Genomic DNA, 22,081 nt, shown 5'->3' on the forward strand with positions numbered 1-22,081 from the left:
CCCTTTACAATTTCTAGTCCCTTCCCACCAAGTCTTCAGTATTAATACTGGAGTCCTGGAAGTTACAGAATTCATTGTGATTATTAGCTTCTGATCAGACCTCCAAGACATTACTAGAACTTAACGTCTTAGAGAGGTAGACTGGATACCCCAGTCATCAATTGACTTATTAATAGGGTCAAACAATAGAAACAATATATTTGTTACCTTCCGTAAGCTCCCTTGGAGGTTAAACTGAGATGTGTTTTTAACACCTGGCTTCTAAAAATAAACTTTTTTTATTTTGTGTGTAGGGAATAAAGAAGGACTTTCCCCAAGCGTGCCTCATATACTTATTCACCTACCTGGTTGCTACCTACTTACCTGATCTCAGGATAAGATAATCTCACTAGCGTGTAGATATGGCTGGTAAGAGACATGGCAGTAGGCCTTTGTAGACCATGGTTGGACTGGGCTGGGTGATTGCCAATATTTTTGCTTCAGAGAAAGTTAGAGGAGAGGAGTCTTAGGTGTCAAGACAGCATGTAGACCAGGATGTAGACGACTGTAATACACTGTAGACCTGATGTGTGACTAGGGGTTGGTATATTTTATGATGTATCCCTTCAACAAGATCTGCCACTTAACTCTTCTCCCAGATTATCATTTTGTCAATAATAACCTCATTCTTAAGTGGTTTATTTACTATAAGTTTCACTAATTACAATAGAAGGAGGGCTCACTTTTAGTTAGCTGTGCTATTTGCTCACTTAGTAAATCTATATTCTATGTTCTGTTTTATAACCTCTATTCTGTATAACTCTGTTCTATTGCATTATTGTGTAACGGAGTCCAGATTTACCCTCTCATCTTAAAAAAAAAAGAACTGAATATATGAAACAAAGGATGTTAGACTTGGGACAACAGAGGCAGTATAGAACAGTGATCACTGAGAAGGGAAACAAGCAACATGTGACACCTGGGGAGTTTCCAGGTTGCAGCAAAAGGAGAGTAACCCAGAGCCCCAGCAGTCTCCTTGAATTGAGGGTACAGAGTTAAAGTATGGGGAACAGGGCAGAGTACCAGAGAAGAGAAAGATACAGAGATTTGCAGTGCATTCCTCTCGATTCTTAAGCTCACTACTGATCAGTATATGGGTGTGAGAACATTACAGAGGTGGAGAAAGAACTAACAGAAAGGACTAGAGGCAACAATTCCTAGAGCAGCTTACCTACAGCTAGGAATTGCTCATGTTACCTAGAGCCAAGAGAAAGCACTCTTAACACATAGGGCATCCAGTGGTCGTCAGAAGGGGGTTGCTTTCGCAGTGGGGACTAGTTAGCCTTAGACTAAAGTCTGTTACGAACCCACCTAACAAAGCCTTAAAAGAAGGCCTCAAATCAAATTGTTTCAAATAACTATGCCCCAGAACAAAGCCCAAAAATATTTAAGTGAGTACAAAAATCTCCAGGACCTAAAAGCGTAAAATTCACAATATCTGACACCCGATAAAAAATTACCAGACATGCAAAGAAGCAGGAAAATAAAGCCTATGAGAAGAAAATAAGAATCAATCAGTAGAATAGAAACAAATCCATCAATGACATGGATGAATTAGTAGACCAGGATGTTAAAACAGCTTATAGAAATGTACTACGTATATTTGAGAAGATAGATGAAAGCATGGGTATGTGAAGGAGAGACATGGAAGATACTAAAAAAGGCCAAACTGATACAATATCTGAGACAGAAAATACACTGGATGGAATTAACAGAACATCAGACACTACAGAAGACAAGATTAGTGAACTTGAAAAAACGTAGTGATAGAAAACTGTATGCCAGTTACTCCCAGATTTAGAGCTTTTACTCAGAATTCCAGATTCCTATATTCAAGTGCCTGCTCGACATCTGACATCTTGAATGACTCAGTAGACACCTTAAACTTAACGTGTCTAAAACTGAGTGGGTAATGTGCCCCTTCCCTGCACCGTTTCCCTATTTCAACTCTCAACAAATGGCAATTCATCCTTTTCGTTGCTCAGGCCAAAAATGTTAGATTCATCCTTGAGTTCTCAGTCACCATATCCCGTCCCTTAGCAAATTCTTGCTCACTTCTTTCAAGTCAAGTGTCACTTTCTTTCCCTGACTACCCTCTCTAAATTTGGATTACCTTCCCCAAACTCTCTCATGTCTTTATTTTTACTCCTTAGCGCTTGTCACTATTTAATATAACATATTTTTACTTACATGTTTTATTTATTATACATCTCCATCACTAGAATATCAGGTTTGTGCGAGTGGAGATTTTGTCTTTTTCTTCGACTGCTTCCCCAGAGCATAGAACAGTGCCTGGTACATATTAGGTGCTCAGTGAATACTGAATGAATGAATCAGCAAATGAAACATAGTTAATACCTTAACCAAAACACATTTAATGTGATTCTCACTTTTCTTTTACTCAATTATTTATTTATGTAATAAATATTTTTTTGGCATATAGGAATCTCTCAGTTGCTATTTTTTTGAGTGAATGAAGTGAGTACTTACAATGTGCCAGACTATGTTTTAGTTGATGATATAGAAGTTGTGGGGGGGGAACAGATAAAGTTCCCTTCTCTCTGTCTCCTCGTAGAAGTAATATTCTAATATTAAAAATATATATACATATTTGAAAAAGTCTCCAAGTGTTTATATTTTGAAAGTGATACTGAGTTTTAATACAAGTTAAATTATTATTAAAAGACCAGCAACTGAAAGTACATAACTAAGTAATTAATCATACGAAATGATATATAAGAAGCATTGTGTGAAGGATAGATGCAGTTTAGATGGTTCAAGAGGTGAAGGGAAGGCATTCCAAGTGGAGGAACAACAAGAAAAAAGGGAAATGAGTCTTCGGTATTTGGGAAGACCACCCTAACTAGAGTGGAAAGTTTATATCAGGTATTCCTTTATTGATTCAACACATACTACTTGAACCATTAATATGTGGCAAGTACTGAGGTAGGTGCTGCCCAGAAGCTATATCCACAACGGGGGAAAACATGTGAGCTATAGTCCGGTGTATCAGTTATAATCTAGGGATGCCTGGATTCTATCGATGGGAGGGTGGAATAACAGCATTTACCCCTTTCTGAAGGGAGGCTACTGGAAGGAGATGATTCTCATTTGATAGCCAAAATCATGGGATGGATGGTACTCTGAAGGAATTTGGAGAAAGAGCTGCAGGGCAGGGCTGTGTCTTGGAAAATTGCCACAGGAAGTAGAAAGCCAGTCAAGGAGACAGAGAAGGCAACAAAGAAGAGGGACAAAACAGGAGTATACTGTCTTGTAATGGAAACAGAAGAAGGATATTCAGAGTAGGGAGTGGTCAGAATTGGAGCAAAGTCAAGAATAAGAAACAAGAAAAAGAAAGTAATTGATAAGAGAGTAGTCCCTGCAAACCTTCAGAATGGCTGTTGTGGGAGAGTGGTTAGGAACAAAACCCAAATTGCAGTATGAATCTATAACAAAGCAGTTTTTGAATAGATACCATGGCCACAAACCAAAGAATTACCTTTTTATGTGTGTGTGCAAAAAAATGTTTAATATTTGCTCTTCTTGTCTTCTCAGGTTAGTAAATTCTAGTGATTTGCTGAAAACGCTATCAAACTTGACTATTCAATGGCTTTCAGTTACTTGAGCCCTCAGTGGCAGTGCTGAGACAAGAACTTCCCCCTCTCGTCACTGTTCTTACCGTTCATCACATTGTTGTTCCCAGCTTGTCCCTATCTTTTTGTCGCTGCAGGAAACCAAAGATAAACTCAAAGACACAACAACAAAGTTAACCCAAGCAAAGGAAGAAGCAGACCAGATACGAAAAAATTGTCAAGAGATGATAAAAACGTATCAGGTATACTTTTCAAACAGATTAGTAACAAATTATGCCAAATATCAGTACTCCTGTTTCATTAACTTTTTGTATCTATAATATTTGAAGTGTGGAATGTATTTGGTAGGGCAGTTAAATAAAATACGGGTTATTTCCTATGTTAAAGCACTTGGAAGTCTGAGACTGAAACCCAGGACTGTTAGTTTCCCATAGTACTCTACTATGTTAAGTAGAGATCTTATTAGAGAAGTTTTTAACCAAATAAAAACACTAGAAAATGTCAGAAGAATGAAGAGTACAAGGCAATGTATGGCTTAAAAATAAAACCACTCTGTGTTATGTTACATATCTTAAGTATGCTATTCTTGTTCATGCAAAATTGACATATTTTAAATCTTCCAAAGCAGTCATCATTTTTAAATGCATAAGCTATGTATTTCTCACTTAACTGCCAAAGCCATCTTCACTTTTCAAGATATAAAACTAAAAATGGAGTCATACTTTTTTCATTTCCTTTCCATTAGGAGTCAGAAGAAATTAAATCAAATGAGCTTGATGCCAAGCTCAGAGTCACAAAAGGAGAACTTGAAAAACAAATGCAAGAAAAATCTGACCAGCTAGAGGTGAGTGGTTTTGTTATTTGTCTATCCTACATTGTGTCAGACAGAAGGGGAGAAATAACAAGTACTTACTGTCATTTACTTTTAAGGCCTTTTGGGAGGAGTAGGCAATGTATTTTAGATAAGTTTAGTACATAATGACTTGTGGTTTCTTTTCAACTGTTTTAAAGATGCATCATGCCAAAATAAAGGAACTAGAAGATCTGAAGAGGACATTTAAGGAGGGCATGGATGAGCTACGGACACTGAGAACAAAGGTAATTAAATCTTTAGTCATAACTCAAGAGGAAGGGTAAATATTTTTAATTTTGGACTCATTCTGATTTTTAAAATGTTGGGGAAAAGATATTTATTTAGAAATTTTCCAAAATAAAAGAAAGCATAGGAGGAGAATATCAATTCCCTAGCAATAAAATTGACTCTTGTTGAAATGAAAATGTCTTCCACTTCAGTCCCTTTGAAGTGTTTGCCAAACATTTCTGTCTTACACCACATCTGCTGTATCTATACTTTGTCCTTGGGCCTCCGATCCATAGGGCGTCTTAATCAGCAAACGAATTGGAAAGATAGTTGGGTTTTAGAATTGTGTCAGGAAATAGAAAGACTCTCTATATTCCTTCTGGGTATATTTAATAGTCATGTATTCAGTTTTAATTTCTAACGAGCTGTTAAATTCTTTCCAGTCATTATTGTAAGAATAGTATTCCTTTTAATATGACCGTGAAACATATTGTATATCATTCATTGATGTAGAAATAGGCTTTTAAGTAACTACCTTGAGTTTTCAATCACTTAATAATTTTCAAAGTGTTTTCCGTGGACCCTTCCATATGTTCTCCATGCCGTTCTTTGAGGTAGGTAGGGAAGGTGTATTGTCTTTTCAGATGAGGAAATGGAGATTCAGCAAAAATAAAACGACATACTAAAACTCCCGTGACTAAATGAGGAGAAATCTGAGACTGAAACCCAGGACTGTTAGCTTCCCATTATGTTTTCTTCACATTAATTAATGGTTCAGAATTCAGCCTAGATTCTTAATGTATAACCACTGTCTGGCATGGTTAATAAGGAACAAGAAAATATTGTTGGTAGTTTACTTGCTTGTGTTTATGTGATAGGTGAAATGTCTAGAAGATGAACGATTAAGAACAGAAGATGAATTATCGAAATATAAGGAAATTATTAATCGCCAAAAAGCTGAAATTCAGAATTTATTGGACAAAATGAAAATTGCAGATCAGATGCAGGAGCAGCATCAAAGGTACAAAATGAGCAACTTCTGTTCATGCTAATTAACAGGCTTTTTAATTCTATCTCAGGTTTCTATTTTTAAATGCAATTATTGCATTAAATAAGAATAATTTTACCAGCTAAAAATGTTTAAAGTCCTGTCTTCATTTGAACTTTTTTTGGATTATCTTTCAAGTTCCCATCATGGCTTCTAAAAATCAAAGTTTATATTCCCTAAACATTGGCAATAGCAATTTATGAGACAGAGTGGATGTTAGTTTCTTTATCCATTCCTTAGCTTTCAAATTCTGTTACTTAAGCACAGGACTTTTTCTTCTAAAAGACAGATATGTATCTATATCATTGCATGTGTGTTGTTTAAGGTCAGGAGCTGGAATTATTCTCTGGCTTTTTATAAAACCATTTAGTTAAACTCTCCTCGTGATATTACCTGGCAGGGTGTGAATTCAGGTTGAATCCAAATACTTTTCATGCCACACTGATAGCCAAGCTGCTGAGTGTTGCTGAAGAAATCCTCACTGTAATCCAGAGTGGTGCTGCTGTTAGCACCCTCAAATGGGAATTTTAATACCTCTCAACCCTCCGTATGTCCTTAGTCAGGACCTTCGCCCCCATCTTCTTAGCGTCTATTCCAGATCTTCCTGCTTTCTTCACATTTCTAGTCTTTGTTCTCACCTTACTGTTTACTCTTGGCAGGCGATTACCTCCTCACAGAAAAAATGGGAGCTATCAGTTGACAGTTCTCGTAACCTCTTGGTATCAGTCCTATGAACTTGCCTGCGTCTGCAACCATTCTTCTTTATTTTCCTTCTGTTCTAGAAGAAATGTTCCTGTTTCTCTCTGAATCAAATTGTTCTCTGCTTCAGTTGTGGATCCCATGCTCTCCTGCCTTCTCGTGGTCTTTATTGATTATTCCTTCTTTATCCGTATCTCTCAGCTCTATCTATCTACTGACTTTTTCTTTCTACATTTAAATATTATTATATTTTAAAAACATCAAAACTCCTGTGACTTCTCCTACCTTTTTTCCTTTCCTTCACAACCAAACATCTGTATAGAATCATCTGTACTCATCCTTTATCCCTTCACTTCTTTGTTCTTCCATTCTTCTCCACTTCATTCTGGCTTCTACCCCAACATTCCATTAAAAACTGCTAATGCCTCCTTAAATCGAGTAGCTACTTCCTCAGACTAAGCCTTGCTTGAATTTTCCATATTAATATCACTAAGCCCATTACCTTCATTGACATGCCTTTGGCTTCATTTCATCGTGCTCTCCTGGTGTTCCTCCCCACGTGCTGGCCACTCTGGTCTCAGTCTGCTTGGCAGCCTTCCCATTCTGTCCTAAACTCTTTTGTTCATATTTTATTATAACCCTGGGTGATCCTAACTGTTCTTACGGCTTGCTGCAGGACCTCCCCATCATTAGCTCAGCCTTTCTTGCTGAGCTCCACACACACAAGTATCAAAGCCGCCTCGAACTTTAATATGTCCCAAACTGACTCATCCGTCCCACCCATAAATCCACGTGTGCTTCTCTCGTCTTCCTGAGATGAGTGATGAGTGTAGCATCCCCCTGGTCTTCCAACCCAGGAATCTGGCGGTCACCTGTGCCCTTTTCTCCTTCCCCTACTCATTTAACCAGTCACAAAGTACTATTTATGCTAACAATTCTTTGATGTCTCCCAAGTCCATTTACTTTTTTTATTCCCACTGCTGCTACCATGATCCAGGCCATTATCAACTCTCTGGAAAACTGCCACAGCTTCTAAACTGTTTTGTTTTTTTATCTTGCTTCCCTTTTAATCCATTTCCTACACTGTGGTTAGCATAATCTTTTTTGAAAGGAAATCTGAAAACCTTTCAATGATTTTCCATTGCCTCAAGAATTGTCTAGTAAGTTCAGATACCTTACCATGGCTTGGCAGGTCATTCGTGTGCCTTCTCCTTTTTCACTCTTGTGTTCTAGCAATCGTTGGTTAACAAATGTTGATTGATTGTCTCCTATGTGACACGCCCTGTATTATGTGCACAGGATATAGTGCAGCCCTTATGTTCATCAATATTGCACATTTGTTTGTTAGGACCAACAAGAGTTATTCTCTTGTTCCCTTCCCAGCTTTAGCACATATTATATCCTCTACCTGGAACGTATTTTGTTCTCTGACTTGTTCTCTTTACCTTTGGGTCAGGAATTAGCAAACTGTGGCCTATAAGCCAAATCCAGCCTACTGCCTGCCTCTTTTGGTAAATAAAAACTTTTTGAAACACAGCCACGTGCATTCCTTTATGTATTGTCTACGGCTACTTTCACACAACAATGGCAGAGCTGACCAGTTGTAACAAAGGTCATATGCCCCAAAAGGCCTAAATTGTTTACTATCTGGGCCTTTTACAGGAAAAGTTTGCTAACCCTTACTTTAAGTATTAGTTCAAGCATCACTTACACTGGGTTAGGTGACCTGCTCTGCACTTTCATCATCAAAAATGTTTTATCACACATATAATTTGCCTACTTGACTAAAAGCTCTGAAGCCGGCTTTATCCATCTTGCTCACTTATATTCCTAGTTCTTAGTTCCTAGCATATATTAGTCATAAATATTTAGATGAATGAATAAAAGTACCTTTATAAAGCATTTCATTCGATGAAAATTCCCAAACCATTAATTGAATGTCTTTTAGTGGTTTAATTTTTTTCTTCAATATAAACTTTGTTTTTTAGAGGTAAACAAGAAATTGAAAATTTGAAGGAAGAAGTGGAAAATCTTAATTCTTTGATTAATGACCTACAAAAAGACATCGAAGGCAGTAGGAAAAGAGAATCTGAGCTACTGCTGTTCACAGAAAAGCTCACTAGTAAGAATGCACAACTTCAGTCTGAATCCAATTCTTTACAGTCACAGTGTGATAAACTTTCCTGTAGTGAAAGTCAGTTACAAAGCCAATGTGAACAAATGAAACAGACAAATACTAATTTGGTAAGTATAAATAAATATAAATTTAACATTTAAAGCAACAAAGCAAGAAGCTCAGATTAAATTTCCCTAAAAAGCATAAATCTAGTGGTAGTTGATCTAAGCTCTTTTTTATTGGCACTGGCTCTTGTCATTTCAAATGCTGTGAGAAGTGTCAGTTTTTCCTTTCAACTTACGTAATTTATAATAAAATTTTTCCCTAAAATGGTTATGAAGAAATAGTTCATGTTTGAAAATAAGAAAACCAAGGTTTTTGTCATTCCTAACTGGAATTAAGATATATGTGTGTGTGTGTGTGTATATATGTATATATATGTATGTATGTGCCTTCAACTTATAAAAAATACGGAGATCTATATCACGTGTTGCTTTGCATGTATAGATGGCAAACGTATTAATGTATCCCCTTGTATTGCTATATGAAGAATTTGAGGAGCTCAGGAAACAAAGCCTAGTAAAGAGTGATGATAGAAGAATCTACTATCAAGGATTCTTGATGTTTTTAATGCTTTAAAAGGTGAGAAATAATGGAAACATACAGTCACCTATTAAAATCGGTATTTTTTTTGTTTTATTTAATATTCAGGAAAGTCGATTGTTACAAGAGGAAGAACTGCGAAAAGAGGAAGTCGAAGCTCTGCAAGCAGAACTTACTTGTAAACAAACAGAAGTTATAGCATTGAGTACCCAGGTCGAAGAATTAAAAGATGAATTAGTAACTCAAAGACGTAAGCTCGCCTCTAGTGTCAAAGATCTTACCAAACAACTTCAGCAAGGTATGAAATTCTTCCACACTTAGACCTTGAATGCTTTTTGTTCCTTTTGATCATTAGAATTTATAGAAAAAATATATTTTATACCAGCTTCTACCACATTGATTGGAGCCATACATTCCTTTTAATGTATTAATATTCATAAACCAAATTACTAAACTTCGTACAGTTACATGAATCATCTGTAGCATCTTCTATGCTAAAGGACATTTATTCACAGAACCACAAAATGTGAGAATTGGAAAAGTATCTTAGGGCAGTAGTGTTTAAACTTTTTTGATCACATACTTCTATTAGTAAAAAGTGTTTAAGCATTTGTTCTACAATTTATTCATTTTTATTTATAAATTTTACACATGTATTACTCTATATTTTATGCATAAAATATTGTTAGAAAACATAAGAAAAATAGAAATTTTAAAAGATCAGGTTAAATAGAAATAGAAGTTCTAATATTTTCTCCCTACCCATGTCTAAGAATTGTTTTGTGTAGCACGATACCTACACTCCAACTTGTATACCTCTAACTTAGAGATCATTGAGACCTAACCCTTCGTATTATAGGAAACTGAGACCCAGAAAGGTTATAAATTAACCAAACAATGATTAACAGCCAGAACTGAAACCCAGATCTCTTAAATTTAAAAATTCATACAATTATTGGGAGTCTGTGCTACATGCTTGGATACAAAGATGAATAGATATGTATTCTGACTTCTTATTCTCTACTATTCCCCTCTGCTTTATTTGTGTCAGAATAGGATGAAATATAGTAATACAAGAGACTTAGCCTTTACTTAATATATACAGATATTTGACATAAGAATTCAATTTGTTGTTATAGATATAATTGAAGGGAAATTTGGAGGAAATTCCTGGTGCTCTTCTACAACTTTCAGGACTCCAAAAATTATCCTCAGTGTACCTAAGTGATGCCAGTATCAGTTGTTATCATACTATTGTTTCTATTATTTTGTATTTGGCCTGTACTTTTCTAGATGTCATTTTATATGAATAACAGCTGTAGCCCTCCTGCCTAAACTATATATTCAAGCAATTTCTGTTGCTGTTTCTTCCATTTTCGCCTAAGTGATTTTAGCAATTAAAATCAAAGATAGTGTGGGCAAATGGTCATGATATTGTCACAAGGAATCGTTTCTTTCTTTCAGCACGAAGAAAATTAGATCAAGTGGAAAATGGAAACTATGATAAAGAAGTCAGCAGCATGGGAAGTCGTTCTAGTTCATCAGGTAAAAAAACTAATGGTTTTAGTTGTTATTTAGTGATTGATTATAAAAAGAAATCGCGTTTTTATTTTGAAAGGTACTGATACGCTTTTCTTTCATGTTTAATTTTAAAGGTGGTAGCTGTAAATAATTGTAAAAAATGTTTCCATTTAAATGTTTAAGTTCTAATCATTGCCCAGGCTTTCAGGTTTGTCATGTGATTCTGCATCATCTATTTCCCTAACCTCCTTTCTTTTACCTCCTTCTCCTTTATTCTGTGCAACAATTTCCTCTTTGGTTTTTACATTGAGATTTGTACCCCTCCATGTGTAAAGATTTGTTGTAGTGGTCCTTCTTCCTTTTACTTTTATATTACTTTTAACATCTGAGAACTAAGTATATATCATATTTTTATGTATCTACACATATGTATTTTTTAATCTATTAGCTTTTCTCATGGTAAATATGCCTATGATCTAAAGCAGAAATGAAGAGTATACAATTATGATTGATAACATTATGAAAATGATAATTAACAAAATATCAGTGTATTCATCATTTTTGGAATGCCAGGAACCATGCTGAATGCTTTAAACATATCATTGACTTTGCAGAAGTTATGTGAAGTATTATAATTCCCATTATACAGGTACAGAAACTAAGATTCAGAGTGTTTCCCTGACTTCCCCAAGATTCATAGCGACCGAACTCTCAAATTCTAGAGTCCTTGCATGCCACTACACTACACTGCCTCTTGGGAGTTGCATATTAGGGGATAAAATTTCATCAACTATTACAATAGTGGGAGAATTGTGTAGTGAAAAAAAACATGGGTCTGAAATTACACATAGGTATTTAAATCCCAGCTCTGCCATTTATAAGTGTGTGACCTTAGATAAGATATATTACTTGTCTTAAATCTACAACATAGGGTGAAAAAAAACCCTATCTTTGTACAGTAAAGAGGATCAAAAATTATTTTCAACTGATGTTGATAAAAATAATAGGTAACATTTACTTAGTGCTTACTACATGCTTTGTTCTAAACACTTCACACGTATTAACTCATTTAAATGAGGGTAATAATCCTGCGAAGTAAATAATGTTATTGTTCCCATTTTAAGATGAAGTGACCAAGGCACAGAGAGTGAAATAACTTGTCCAAAGTCACACAGCTAGAAACTGGAGGAGTGGGGTTTGAACTGAGGGAGACTGGCTTCTGAGTTTAACCCACTGTTTATATTCTGTCTTCTCTGTCTGTCTCTTTCTCTCGGTTTAATGTTGGTGTTATTTCAGACTTGTTATTTCTGACTTTTTCTTGAGTTTATTTCTCTGTTGCCACTTACTCATCCTGTTTCTGAGAGACATAGTGGATCTTTTTATATGTTTGTCTTCAGTGTATTCAGAAATAAGAATTCAGGCCAGGTATAATTTGTTCTGTGCCCAACTCTGTTAGCGTGACTATTAGAAAATATTAATAATACCAGAAGAAATGATATGAGATTAGAGATAACTCTAGACCAAGTACAATATCTAATTTTTTTTTCTTTTTTTTTTGTCTTTAGGGTCCATTAATGCTCGAAGCAGTGTAGAAGAGCGATCTCCTGAAAACACTGGGTCATCGGGAGCTGTGGATAACTTTCCAGAAGTAGACAAAGCCATGTTGATTGAGAGGATAGTAAGGCTGCAAAAAGCACATGCCCGGAAAAATGAAAAGATAGAATTTATGGAGGATCACATCAAACAATTGGTGGAAGAAATTAGGAAAAAAACTAAGTATGTATTATTACAGTAATGTAATCTGCGTTCTAAGTTCCATTCTTCAGATGGTAAAGTTACTGTTTTTAAAGTAATCTTATCAAGGGTCCTATCTTTCAAAAAATAATTCTTAATTATAATTGTTTAGTTCCCAATCTTTCATTGATCACTTATTATCTTCTAGGTTTAGGAATACAGAGATGAAAGAAAATACAGATCTTTCCTTTAAGGTGATAATAGCGTTCAGCAGACATTAATTTTTTTAAGATACTAAAATAACTTTGTACTTAAAAAAAGCTTTTTGTTTTCATGACTGTGGTTCTAAGAGATATATATATGGGGTTGTGGATTATCCTCCTGTAGGATAGAACATAGTAGCATAATTTACTGGGCACCTACCAAGTACAAGGCTCTGTGCCTGTAACTCAACTATATCTCATTGATTTCTTGCATCTACTCGGAGAGAGAATGAGTTCTCCAATTTGGCAGATAAGTTAGCGGTGCTCAGGTCAAATTACCAAATGTTCCAGAATCACAAGTCATCCTGTAGGTGACAGACCCAAGAGCTGGAAATCCCAACCCAGCTCTGGCAGTCCAGAGCCTGTGCTGGGCCAAATTCCTCTCACAAATACCGTATTCATTTAAGAGGTTTTTTCAATATTGTGGTCTTGACCCATGCCTTTTTAATTTTTATTTTGAAATAATTTTAGACTTAGGGAAAAGTTGACCCATGACTTTTGAAAGAAAAAGAATAAAACACAATTCTAAGTTTAATAACAGGAAAATTGAAAATATTAACTGAAATTGGAGCAATAAAGAAATTGCTCAAATATTTTTATTAAAGTAATAAGGAATAGAAAAGCAGTGTTCATATACCTTTAATCTAAATACCATGCTCGAACAAAAAGAGGATCATTTAAGAAACCATTTGAATAAGGAGAATTCCTTTATTTTCTAATACAGTTCTGTTATTAACTTGATAGGTATCTATGCTGATCATCTTTATGCTTATGATTTGTTGCCTTTGCAGATTCCATTTTTAATTCTGCAGTTACATAACTGATAGCGTTTTATTTTGCAGAATAATTCAGAGTTACATTTTACGGGAAGAATCAGGCACACTTTCTTCGGAGGCATCTGATTTTAACAAAGTCCATTTAAGTAGACGGGGTGGCATCATGGCATCTTTATACACGTCCCATCCAGCTGATAGTGGACTAACATTGGAACTCTCTCTGGAGATCAACCGAAAATTACAGGCTGTTTTGGAGGACACGTTACTCAAAAATATTACTTTGAAGGTATCTGTATTTCTCATTCACTTAACCAACTAGTAAACATGGCAAAATGGTGCGTCTTTCATAGCTTCATCTAGTACACAGCTGGATTGTTTCTGTGATGCATGATAACCACCCAGAGATACCATTTTTGTGTTCTTCTCTTTTTGAAAAGTACGATTTTTAAAACTAGCAATGAAAGAAAGAAATAGCAAAAAATCAGTTTACCTATTGGTTAGACACTAAGATGAGTTGTTTACTTTGTAATGGGTGCCCTTTGGCACCTATTATAATTAGTTAAAGGTGATTACTGAGACATTTTTAAGATTGAGGCATTTGCTATCTAATGTATTTTCTACTTTCGTTTATTTTTTACAGCTATTACCTGACCCAACTATTCTGTTTGAGCTGTGTTTGAGCCTTGATAGGAATGGATTTTAAAAATATTTTTTAAGTCTAGTAATAATTTCATGGAATAAAATTTGCTGTAGCTTCAGTAAAAAGATTTAAGTGTAACTCTGAAATGTATAGGACTACTTTACTGAAAACAGCTGTATGCCTAATTTATCTCATCAGCCTTTAAGACTAGTCATCACTCTTTTAGTTTTGAGGTTTAGGCAAAAGTAGTTCAAACTGAACTTTTTTTACATATTGTACTTAATAGTTCTTTTTTCTTTTTGTTCTTTTTCCAATGGTTAAAGGAAAATCTACAAACACTTGGAACAGAAATTGAACGTCTTATTAAACATCAGCATGAACTAGAACAGAGGATGAAGAAACCCTAACACAAAACTGTTACTCAGCAGAGACAGAAACCACACAAGGGGCTGGGCAGGTGCCACTGCCCAGGATTGTGGGAAACATTTCCCTGCTTTGTGTGTCAAACAGTAAAAAATTTGTTCTGTTTCATCAGTATAAAAAAGTACCCTTTTACAATAGGAATGCATTGCTGTGTATACTGTAAGAATGTTAACTTGATGAAATTTGTTTTTGTATGGCTACATCCTGTCATTGAACCAAAACAATCTAACTTGCTAATAGTCATATGAAGTGCTAAACATTAACAAGGGCTTTTGAAAACCCCTTCTCCATATTTCTATATTTTAAAATATATGTCAAAGATGATTCAATTTTTAAAAATTATGCGTGAAAAGACATATCATTCATTAATCATTCAGTAATATGCTATTTCTCCAACTTAAAGAGAACGAAAGAAGTAATAAAAATTTTTGTTTTGACATTCCAATGTAACATTTGGTTGTCTTTTACGGGGATGCCAGTGATCCTTAAATCTTTTAATTTTAATGGAAGCTCATTGGAAAGCTAGCTCGTGGTAACTAGCAATGATCAGGCATTGTGTGCTGGTGTCAGGTTTCCTTATTTGTGCAAGGTACATTTTTTTTTCCAATTCAAATTGTTTACATTAACAGTTGAGTTTTCTAAATCTTCATTTACATAAAATAATATTTTAAAACGTGAAATGGATTAGTTATTAAAACAGATGAATAATGAATTCTTTGAAACTGAAATACTCCAGTTTTACTAACATCAAATGTAAAAATAAATGTTGAAGATATTTATGAAGAACCAGTTCCCAAAAGAAAGCAGTATATGGCACTGTTAGCTAGTACAATTAAGTACCCATTCTGATACTATTGATACATATTATAGTGGAGGGATCATACAGTTCCCAAATATGATGTGTTTCCGTATATTTATTTAAAATACAAAGTAATTACATCTCTGTAACCAAAGGAATTTTAGAGCCAAATTTATGTGTCCTATTGGATTTTTACAATATTTATTTAAAATAGTTAAATGTTACCAGTCATAGTATCAGTACTTCTGTGTCTTGAATTTTTTCTCACTTCTTACAGTGTCTCACCTGTTAAAATTTCTCTGTGTGGTTTTTCACATTTTGTTACACTTAGGTCATTTCTATGATAGGAGACCTTAGCTAACATGCAGATGTTTCATCAAGCCTCATTTCTGTTTGGGATTTTTGCATACTTTTTTCTCTTAAGTAAGCTTTGGGATGATGGATTAAAAGCCTTTAAAGAACTGTGTGGCTCTCAAGCTGGGCTCATGGTAGCACTATCCCCTTAATGTGTTTTAATTTAACATTTTTTAATCATCATTGTTTAGAAAGATCGTTTACTTTAAGGATTAGAGGATTCAGTGTAGTATCTTGTTTTTCCTATGTATTGAGTTACGTCTTATCATCCCAAAACACAATCTTTTTACTTCAAATGGCTATATAAGTTTAAAAACGTTTTGTTTTTAAAACATCTGTAAAAAGTATTAGTCTTACCATAAAGTCTTGTTCTTTTTACCAATAGTAATTTATCAAAATAAAGAAAAATAAGAGGGTGTAAGTGCAATCAAATCTGAATTACTTTCCTATTTGTTTCTAGACATGCTCCTAAAGACTATTTAGAGTAGGCAAAATAGCACAGTGTTACAGCTTCTCACATGATACAGATTCATACACTGCACCGTTTGTTTTTTCTTCTGAGACACAAAATGTGTTAATGGAGACAAAATAATGATCAGATCCATAGTGCCCTACGTCTATACCCTTTAAAATATATATGCATTTAGTGCATATAAAATCGGAACATTCCGATATCGACATTGTGCCACCGTTCATTTGGAGAAGTTTAATTGTAGAATAATTTTAGAAGAAAGCTATTATAAACCATATTTTGACATACTTTTCCCCCTCCAAAATGTAAGAAACTATGAAAAACTTTTGAAGAAACGATCTATCATTTTCCTTTTGTTCTTCAGTTTCTACTGTATCATTTTTTTATATGGACCTGAGCAAAATAATGTATAAAAATCTACATATTTCTATCCCTGTACTAATGCACAAACAGCTCCTGATGTAAGGATTTAGAGGGCCTTTTACCCTTACTATATTGAATATGTGGAGAGAAGAACGGGGTGTGGAATAGAAAAATGGTCTGGATAAACCTGAGATCTGGGGGGAAATGTGTTCTACATGTTCATTATAAATTATATACCTCAAAGGCCGTTGTGGTTAGCACTATTTTGGTTTCTTTGAGCAGGAAATGATTTTTTTCTGTGTATATACGTGTACACTTCACAAGGTTTCAATTTTAAAGTGAATACTTTCTGTGACTCCCATTTTTTTCATACCACTTCAAACTTTAGCCTGTTAAGTTTTAAAGATTGAAATAGTGGGTGTGGGCAGAATGAGTTTGAACTTTGGTGTTTTCTTTTTAACTTTTTATCTACATAATCATTTAAAGTGATTTATCTTGAAATTAAATTTTATCAGGCTACCAACATGTTATCTATTCATTTAATAAACACATTTATTGAAAACCTATTGCCAAGCACCGTACTGGGTATTGTGATTATATTAGTGAACAGGCCAGACAGCACTTTCTGTCCTCAGGGAGCTTATGATCTAGTAAAAATACATGGAAAGAAATAGAGCGTGCTCTTTGAGCCTCGGCAGCTCATAGGGTGACCCAGAAATCTCACTCTGGCATGAAGCTGTAGGAAATGAATCCTTACTGAGGTACACTGAGAGCAAATTACTGTTTTCTTGGTAGTTACGCACGTTTCCATACTTTTGTGACAGTTTGATATTTAATTGTTCCTTAAGAAAAAGGAAAAAAAATCCAAAGACCATAAAATGGCATTGGATTTTTGCCATTTTAGTAAATTATTAAATTTATGCCTACTTGATGTTCGTAAAGATTAATCATGTTGTCACATGCATTTCCAAACTTTGTTTTGCAGTATATTATTTTCTAAAGATTTTTACATGTAAATGTAGATCAAGATTTACCAGTAGAAGGAAGAAAAACACACACCATTAATACTGTAAATGTTATATATGCTACCCTGGTGAAAATATGTTTTATCAATCATATTGTTATTCAATATGATTAATTTGCCTTCTGAATGTTGATTCCGGTAACTTATTTTTTAATAATCTTTTACAATTATTTTTTTGACACTAAGATTGTTCATTTTTAACACCAGTTGGTGGCACTAGAAACCTGAAAAATTTTCAAGGCTGAACTAGAGAAAAGAATTGAAAAAGTATCCAAACATCAAGAATTGTCAGGAAAATAAATGAAAAATATAATTGTATATCAAAGATGTATTTTTCTTCTGGAATGGAATCCTTTTTTAAAATGTAATATGGCTGTCCATTTTGATTACGATGATGAAACTTGTTTATCTTCCAAAGTTCATATATATGTATATATACATAGATAGATATATGCATTGTACAGATAATCTTTAATTTGATTACACTGTTCATTTTGTAAATATGTTTCTGTATAAAATGAAGCTTTTCAAGAGAATTCTGTGTATATATTGTACTTATTAAATAGGTAATGCCTGTTGACCAAGTTGTATTTTAATGTCATCTTTGATTATTTATTTACATACACCGCTTCCTAAACAGACTGTTTCTCCGGACTATTGGCAAAGCTGATTCAAATTGCTTGAATTTCTTTTTTAAACCAGACTAGAAATTTTTGCTTTCCATGTTTGTCTTTATTCTATTAATTATTAGAAGTCAGTGAACAATAGTAAGCAGATTAAATTGAATGCCAGGTTATATTTTAAATTTTTGTTTAAATTATTGATGGCAAGATTTGGCCTTTCACAAAAGGCAAATTTTCACATGCCTATGTGAAAATTTCTCAGTGAACTTGAGACAATGACATATTTAGATTTTCCACAGAACTATGGAATTTACTTGGCCAAATTATCTGGCTTTAATAATAAAGATCTAATATGTTTAATAAACAGATTGAAATGGCATTCATTTCATAAAGTTAATGTGTGTGATGGATATTTCAAATCACAATGTGTTGTTTTCCTTTTCTCTGATTAAGAGTTTTGATATACTTCTTATGCTACTTTTCTTAATGAGTTCACTATTGGAAAGATCCTTGGAATAAAGGTAAAAATTAATAGAATAGAGGAAGCTTTCCTGACGTCTTTAATAGTCTGTTTTTGGTAGCCTGTGGATTTGTTTGCAGAAGAAGGGAATATATATGAGGTGAGGGTGAGTTTGGGAAAGGGATTTTGGCTTGTGGTTCTTACCAGTGCGACTTCATGAGACTGGAAAAACAATTCCTAAAATCTTACAGGCTAGTCTTTTTTTTCCTTAGTAAAATCTGCTTCCATCATTGATTGTAGAATGAGTACATATTTCTCGGGACTAACAACTTGGGAAAGATGCCTCCGTTTAACCAACTGCTAATGCCATTTTAAGGATTCTGAGAGCAGTGTGACCAGACTTCATGCCCCTGCCCTTACAGAGACGCCCTATTAATTCCTAAGTTACATGTAAGAGACTTGATTCTCATATTTTAAAAGAAGCACACATTTAAGGAGTATTCTGTTTCTGAGGAATTTTCAGCCTTTTAAAAAACTTTTTGATTGCACAAAAGCCCTGCTTTTTTGCCCTTCAGACTATCTGCCCTAACTCCACTCCCAAAAAAGGGATATAGGCTGTTAAAGAGAGGAAGCCCTACCATTTAACCACATGCAAAAGTTCTATTGAAAGCTTAGAACCCACTGAAATAACAGCTTGTTCACAGTCAACTTCTAGTAATGTTAACTTGGGAAATAAATACTAGAATGGCTTTCCATTTCATCCATTTCATTCTATGTAGTTTTTGTTTTCAATAACTCATTCAAGGCCCAAGGGCAGGAAGGAATGTGTATTCATGTGATTTTAGGTTGTCCGAAGAAATGTCAGTTAAACCTGCCATCCTGTCTGTTATTTCTAAGGCAGGTTCTTGATGAACTCTGTCTAGGGAAGACATCCCAAATGCCCACCACCCCTGCCTTCCTTGCTGGTAAGTCTTGAGCTGTGTTTCTGCCCACCGCATAGAAGGAACATTTTCAGTGTCAGTTCTGCTCCTACCCGAGAGCTCCCGTAGATCCCATTTCCCCCAAAAACCAGGTCCCCAGGAGTCCTTGCTAAAGGAGGATGCTGCTTTGGGCTCTGAACTAGCTTCTTCCTAGATTTTGAGTTTTGTGTTTTATGTTAATTTGGCGCAAGGGTGGAGGGATTGGAGGGAGACCCAGCTGGGACTAGCAGGCTAGAAAGTCTGTTCCTGGTATCCTAACTGGAATTCCGAGCTCACTTTTTCATAGAAAACATATTTTAAATAGTGTATACTTAAGTCTAGTCAAAAGTTACGGGTAAAAAAGGCTTTGTGTGCTTGATTTATTACCTTTTTCTACTTTTATGTAGTTAAATGCCTTCCAAGCTCCAAGGCACCAACTTTCAAAAGTTGAAGTGGAGTCCTGGAGGCCCAGGAATACCACATGCTCAAGTCCCAGGTGCTTTCTGGGAAACAAGTGATCCCACCTCACGATCTCACAACGATGTTCTGAAGTTGACATAGTCAATCCAAGTAACTTGTATGTCAAAGTCTAAGCTGTAAAGCACAAAGATTGCTGGCGGTTTTAAAGATCACACACTAGCTGCAGGTCTGGTGCCATGTCCATGCCAGCAACAACTTTGGTATAGAGCAGACCATCTTTCCTCTGTCTCTGCCCACACCGCCATCCCCTGATCCCATCCTAACACATGCAACGTACACTCCAAACAACAACCAGAGCTCTACCAGGCCAGAGCTGGTTTGGCTATCTCTGGGTTGTCAACTTTCAATTCATCATCCTGCTTAAATGCGCTTTTAGTGCCAGGTCAGTCAAGTGAGGAAGTGATGAAAGAGGAAAGAAAGTTCAGGATTCCTTGTCACATTTGTCAAATTCCAGTTTTGATGGCGGAAATGCTCTATCTCATACGGGTTTGCCTATGCTATATGCCACGGTATAATGTGGCTGTTACACAGGGTGTTCCATGGTGATTTCTGATGTCACTACATGCCTTTTTGGAATTATAAGTCAAACTAGAGATGTGCCAGCTTAATATATGTGTACATAAATATTTTTTTAAAAAAAGGAGGGGGTTTTGGAGAGAAACACTAAAGTCCTGGCAAGGTTACCTTATGTGAGCATGTGTTGTGGGGGTAAAGGGTAAGGGGTAGAGAGTTTTGGAAAGTAGTTAAAGAGCTGTTCCAGTTTCTAAGTATATTCATGTATTATATTGTGTAATTTAAAGTTGACTTCTATGATAGATTTTTTTAAGAAGCTGGCCTATTTTAGGCAACAGATACTCAGTATATGGAAATGTTTTTCTAGATTGACCTCTGTTTTAGATGCTCATTAACAGATAAATATGTGGCATAGAGAATTGTAGGCTGTGAAAATGAAAAGCAGAGACCTTATCAATTTGTAGGGTAGGTGGAGTGGGATTAGGACCAAGTTCAAGTAAAGGTGAAGTCTGCAATGATGGATATTTTAGCTCAGGGGCCAGGCTTCTCACTTCCTGATACAGCTGTCTACACGCTCCATCTCATAATGAAGTTCAAAGGCGCTCTATGGTGTCCTGGACACTTGTTCTCACTCAGCATAAGAAAAGTAGCTACATACATGGACATGGTTTGTCCTGTGAGGTGCTATTATGTATTTTAGGAGTTTACCCAATGCTATATTTACTTAAAAAGTAAAGGAGCATTTAGGAGCTAGCCTGGTCAGAAATCAAACACGGGTACTGTATTGCTTTTGTATTTTAAGAGTGACCAGGAACACCAATTGAAAAGATAAACATCGAGGCAAGGACAGGGAGTAAATCCTAATTAACTGCTCTGTGTGAGGCTCAGACAACCCCATGAGGTAGGAAAGAGGCACAAAATCATTCCCAGGCTCTTTCTGCCCAGGGCTTGTCAAGCTGGCACTGGAACCCACTTTGGGGGTGCCTGTCACTAACCTCTGCTGCCTCTCAATAGTGAAAATTCTAACACGTCAGGAGTGGGTTAAAGTTACACTTTATTGTTTAATATTGCTTAAACAAAAAAGACCAATATTTTAAAGAAGATGTGTTGTGAGTATATGTGCTCTAACAGATGCTAAGATGGAGACTTGGTGCTTCTCTTCCTCTTTCTGATTCTCTTTTGACTAAACTCTTCTTAACTGCAACCAGAAAAGAACAGAGATGAAAGCAGGCATTTGGTTCCCTCTTTAACTCAGTAAAGGTTTGGTAGGGGACTCACAGTTAGTTGATAGAAGATATTATAATTTTCTTGACAGTCTGGGCAATGGATAGGCATTCCTTAAGCTTCTGAACTTCCGGTGGATATACGTTGCTATGCTGCCCTATTGGTGGACTGTGACAGAGTCTCCCTTTCCCACTCCATCTCCGTCTAAGGCAAACAGAGAACACTGTGGGCTACAAAGTGCTCTGGCCATGGGCTCGGACGACCCCAGCCCTCC

General features: G+C 35.5%; 1 protein-coding gene across 3 annotated transcripts in view; it reads left to right on the plus strand.

The window, feature by feature from the left end:
* CCDC186 (coiled-coil domain containing 186) overlaps nt 1–18,137 on the plus strand; it is a 44,236-nt gene extending 26,099 nt beyond the window's left edge. For all 3 annotated transcript variants that reach the window (XM_081073529.1, XM_081073528.1, XM_081073530.1), the window contains 10 exons: nt 3,770–3,874; nt 4,378–4,476; nt 4,644–4,730; nt 5,592–5,734; nt 8,449–8,704; nt 9,288–9,477; nt 10,644–10,724; nt 12,266–12,476; nt 13,540–13,759; nt 14,437–18,137. In XM_081073529.1, coding sequence (XP_080929655.1) covers nt 3,770–3,874; nt 4,378–4,476; nt 4,644–4,730; nt 5,592–5,734; nt 8,449–8,704; nt 9,288–9,477; nt 10,644–10,724; nt 12,266–12,476; nt 13,540–13,759; nt 14,437–14,520 — 1,476 coding nt within the window. In that variant the 3' untranslated portion in view covers nt 14,521–18,137. The remainder of the gene's footprint in view (nt 1–3,769; nt 3,875–4,377; nt 4,477–4,643; nt 4,731–5,591; nt 5,735–8,448; nt 8,705–9,287; nt 9,478–10,643; nt 10,725–12,265; nt 12,477–13,539; nt 13,760–14,436) is intronic.
* Nucleotides 18,138–22,081: the final 3,944 nt, after the last annotated feature.

This window comes from Rhinolophus hipposideros (assembly GCF_964194185.1).
Source record: "Rhinolophus hipposideros genome assembly, chromosome: 15".
Taxonomy (NCBI): domain Eukaryota; kingdom Metazoa; phylum Chordata; class Mammalia; order Chiroptera; family Rhinolophidae; genus Rhinolophus; species Rhinolophus hipposideros.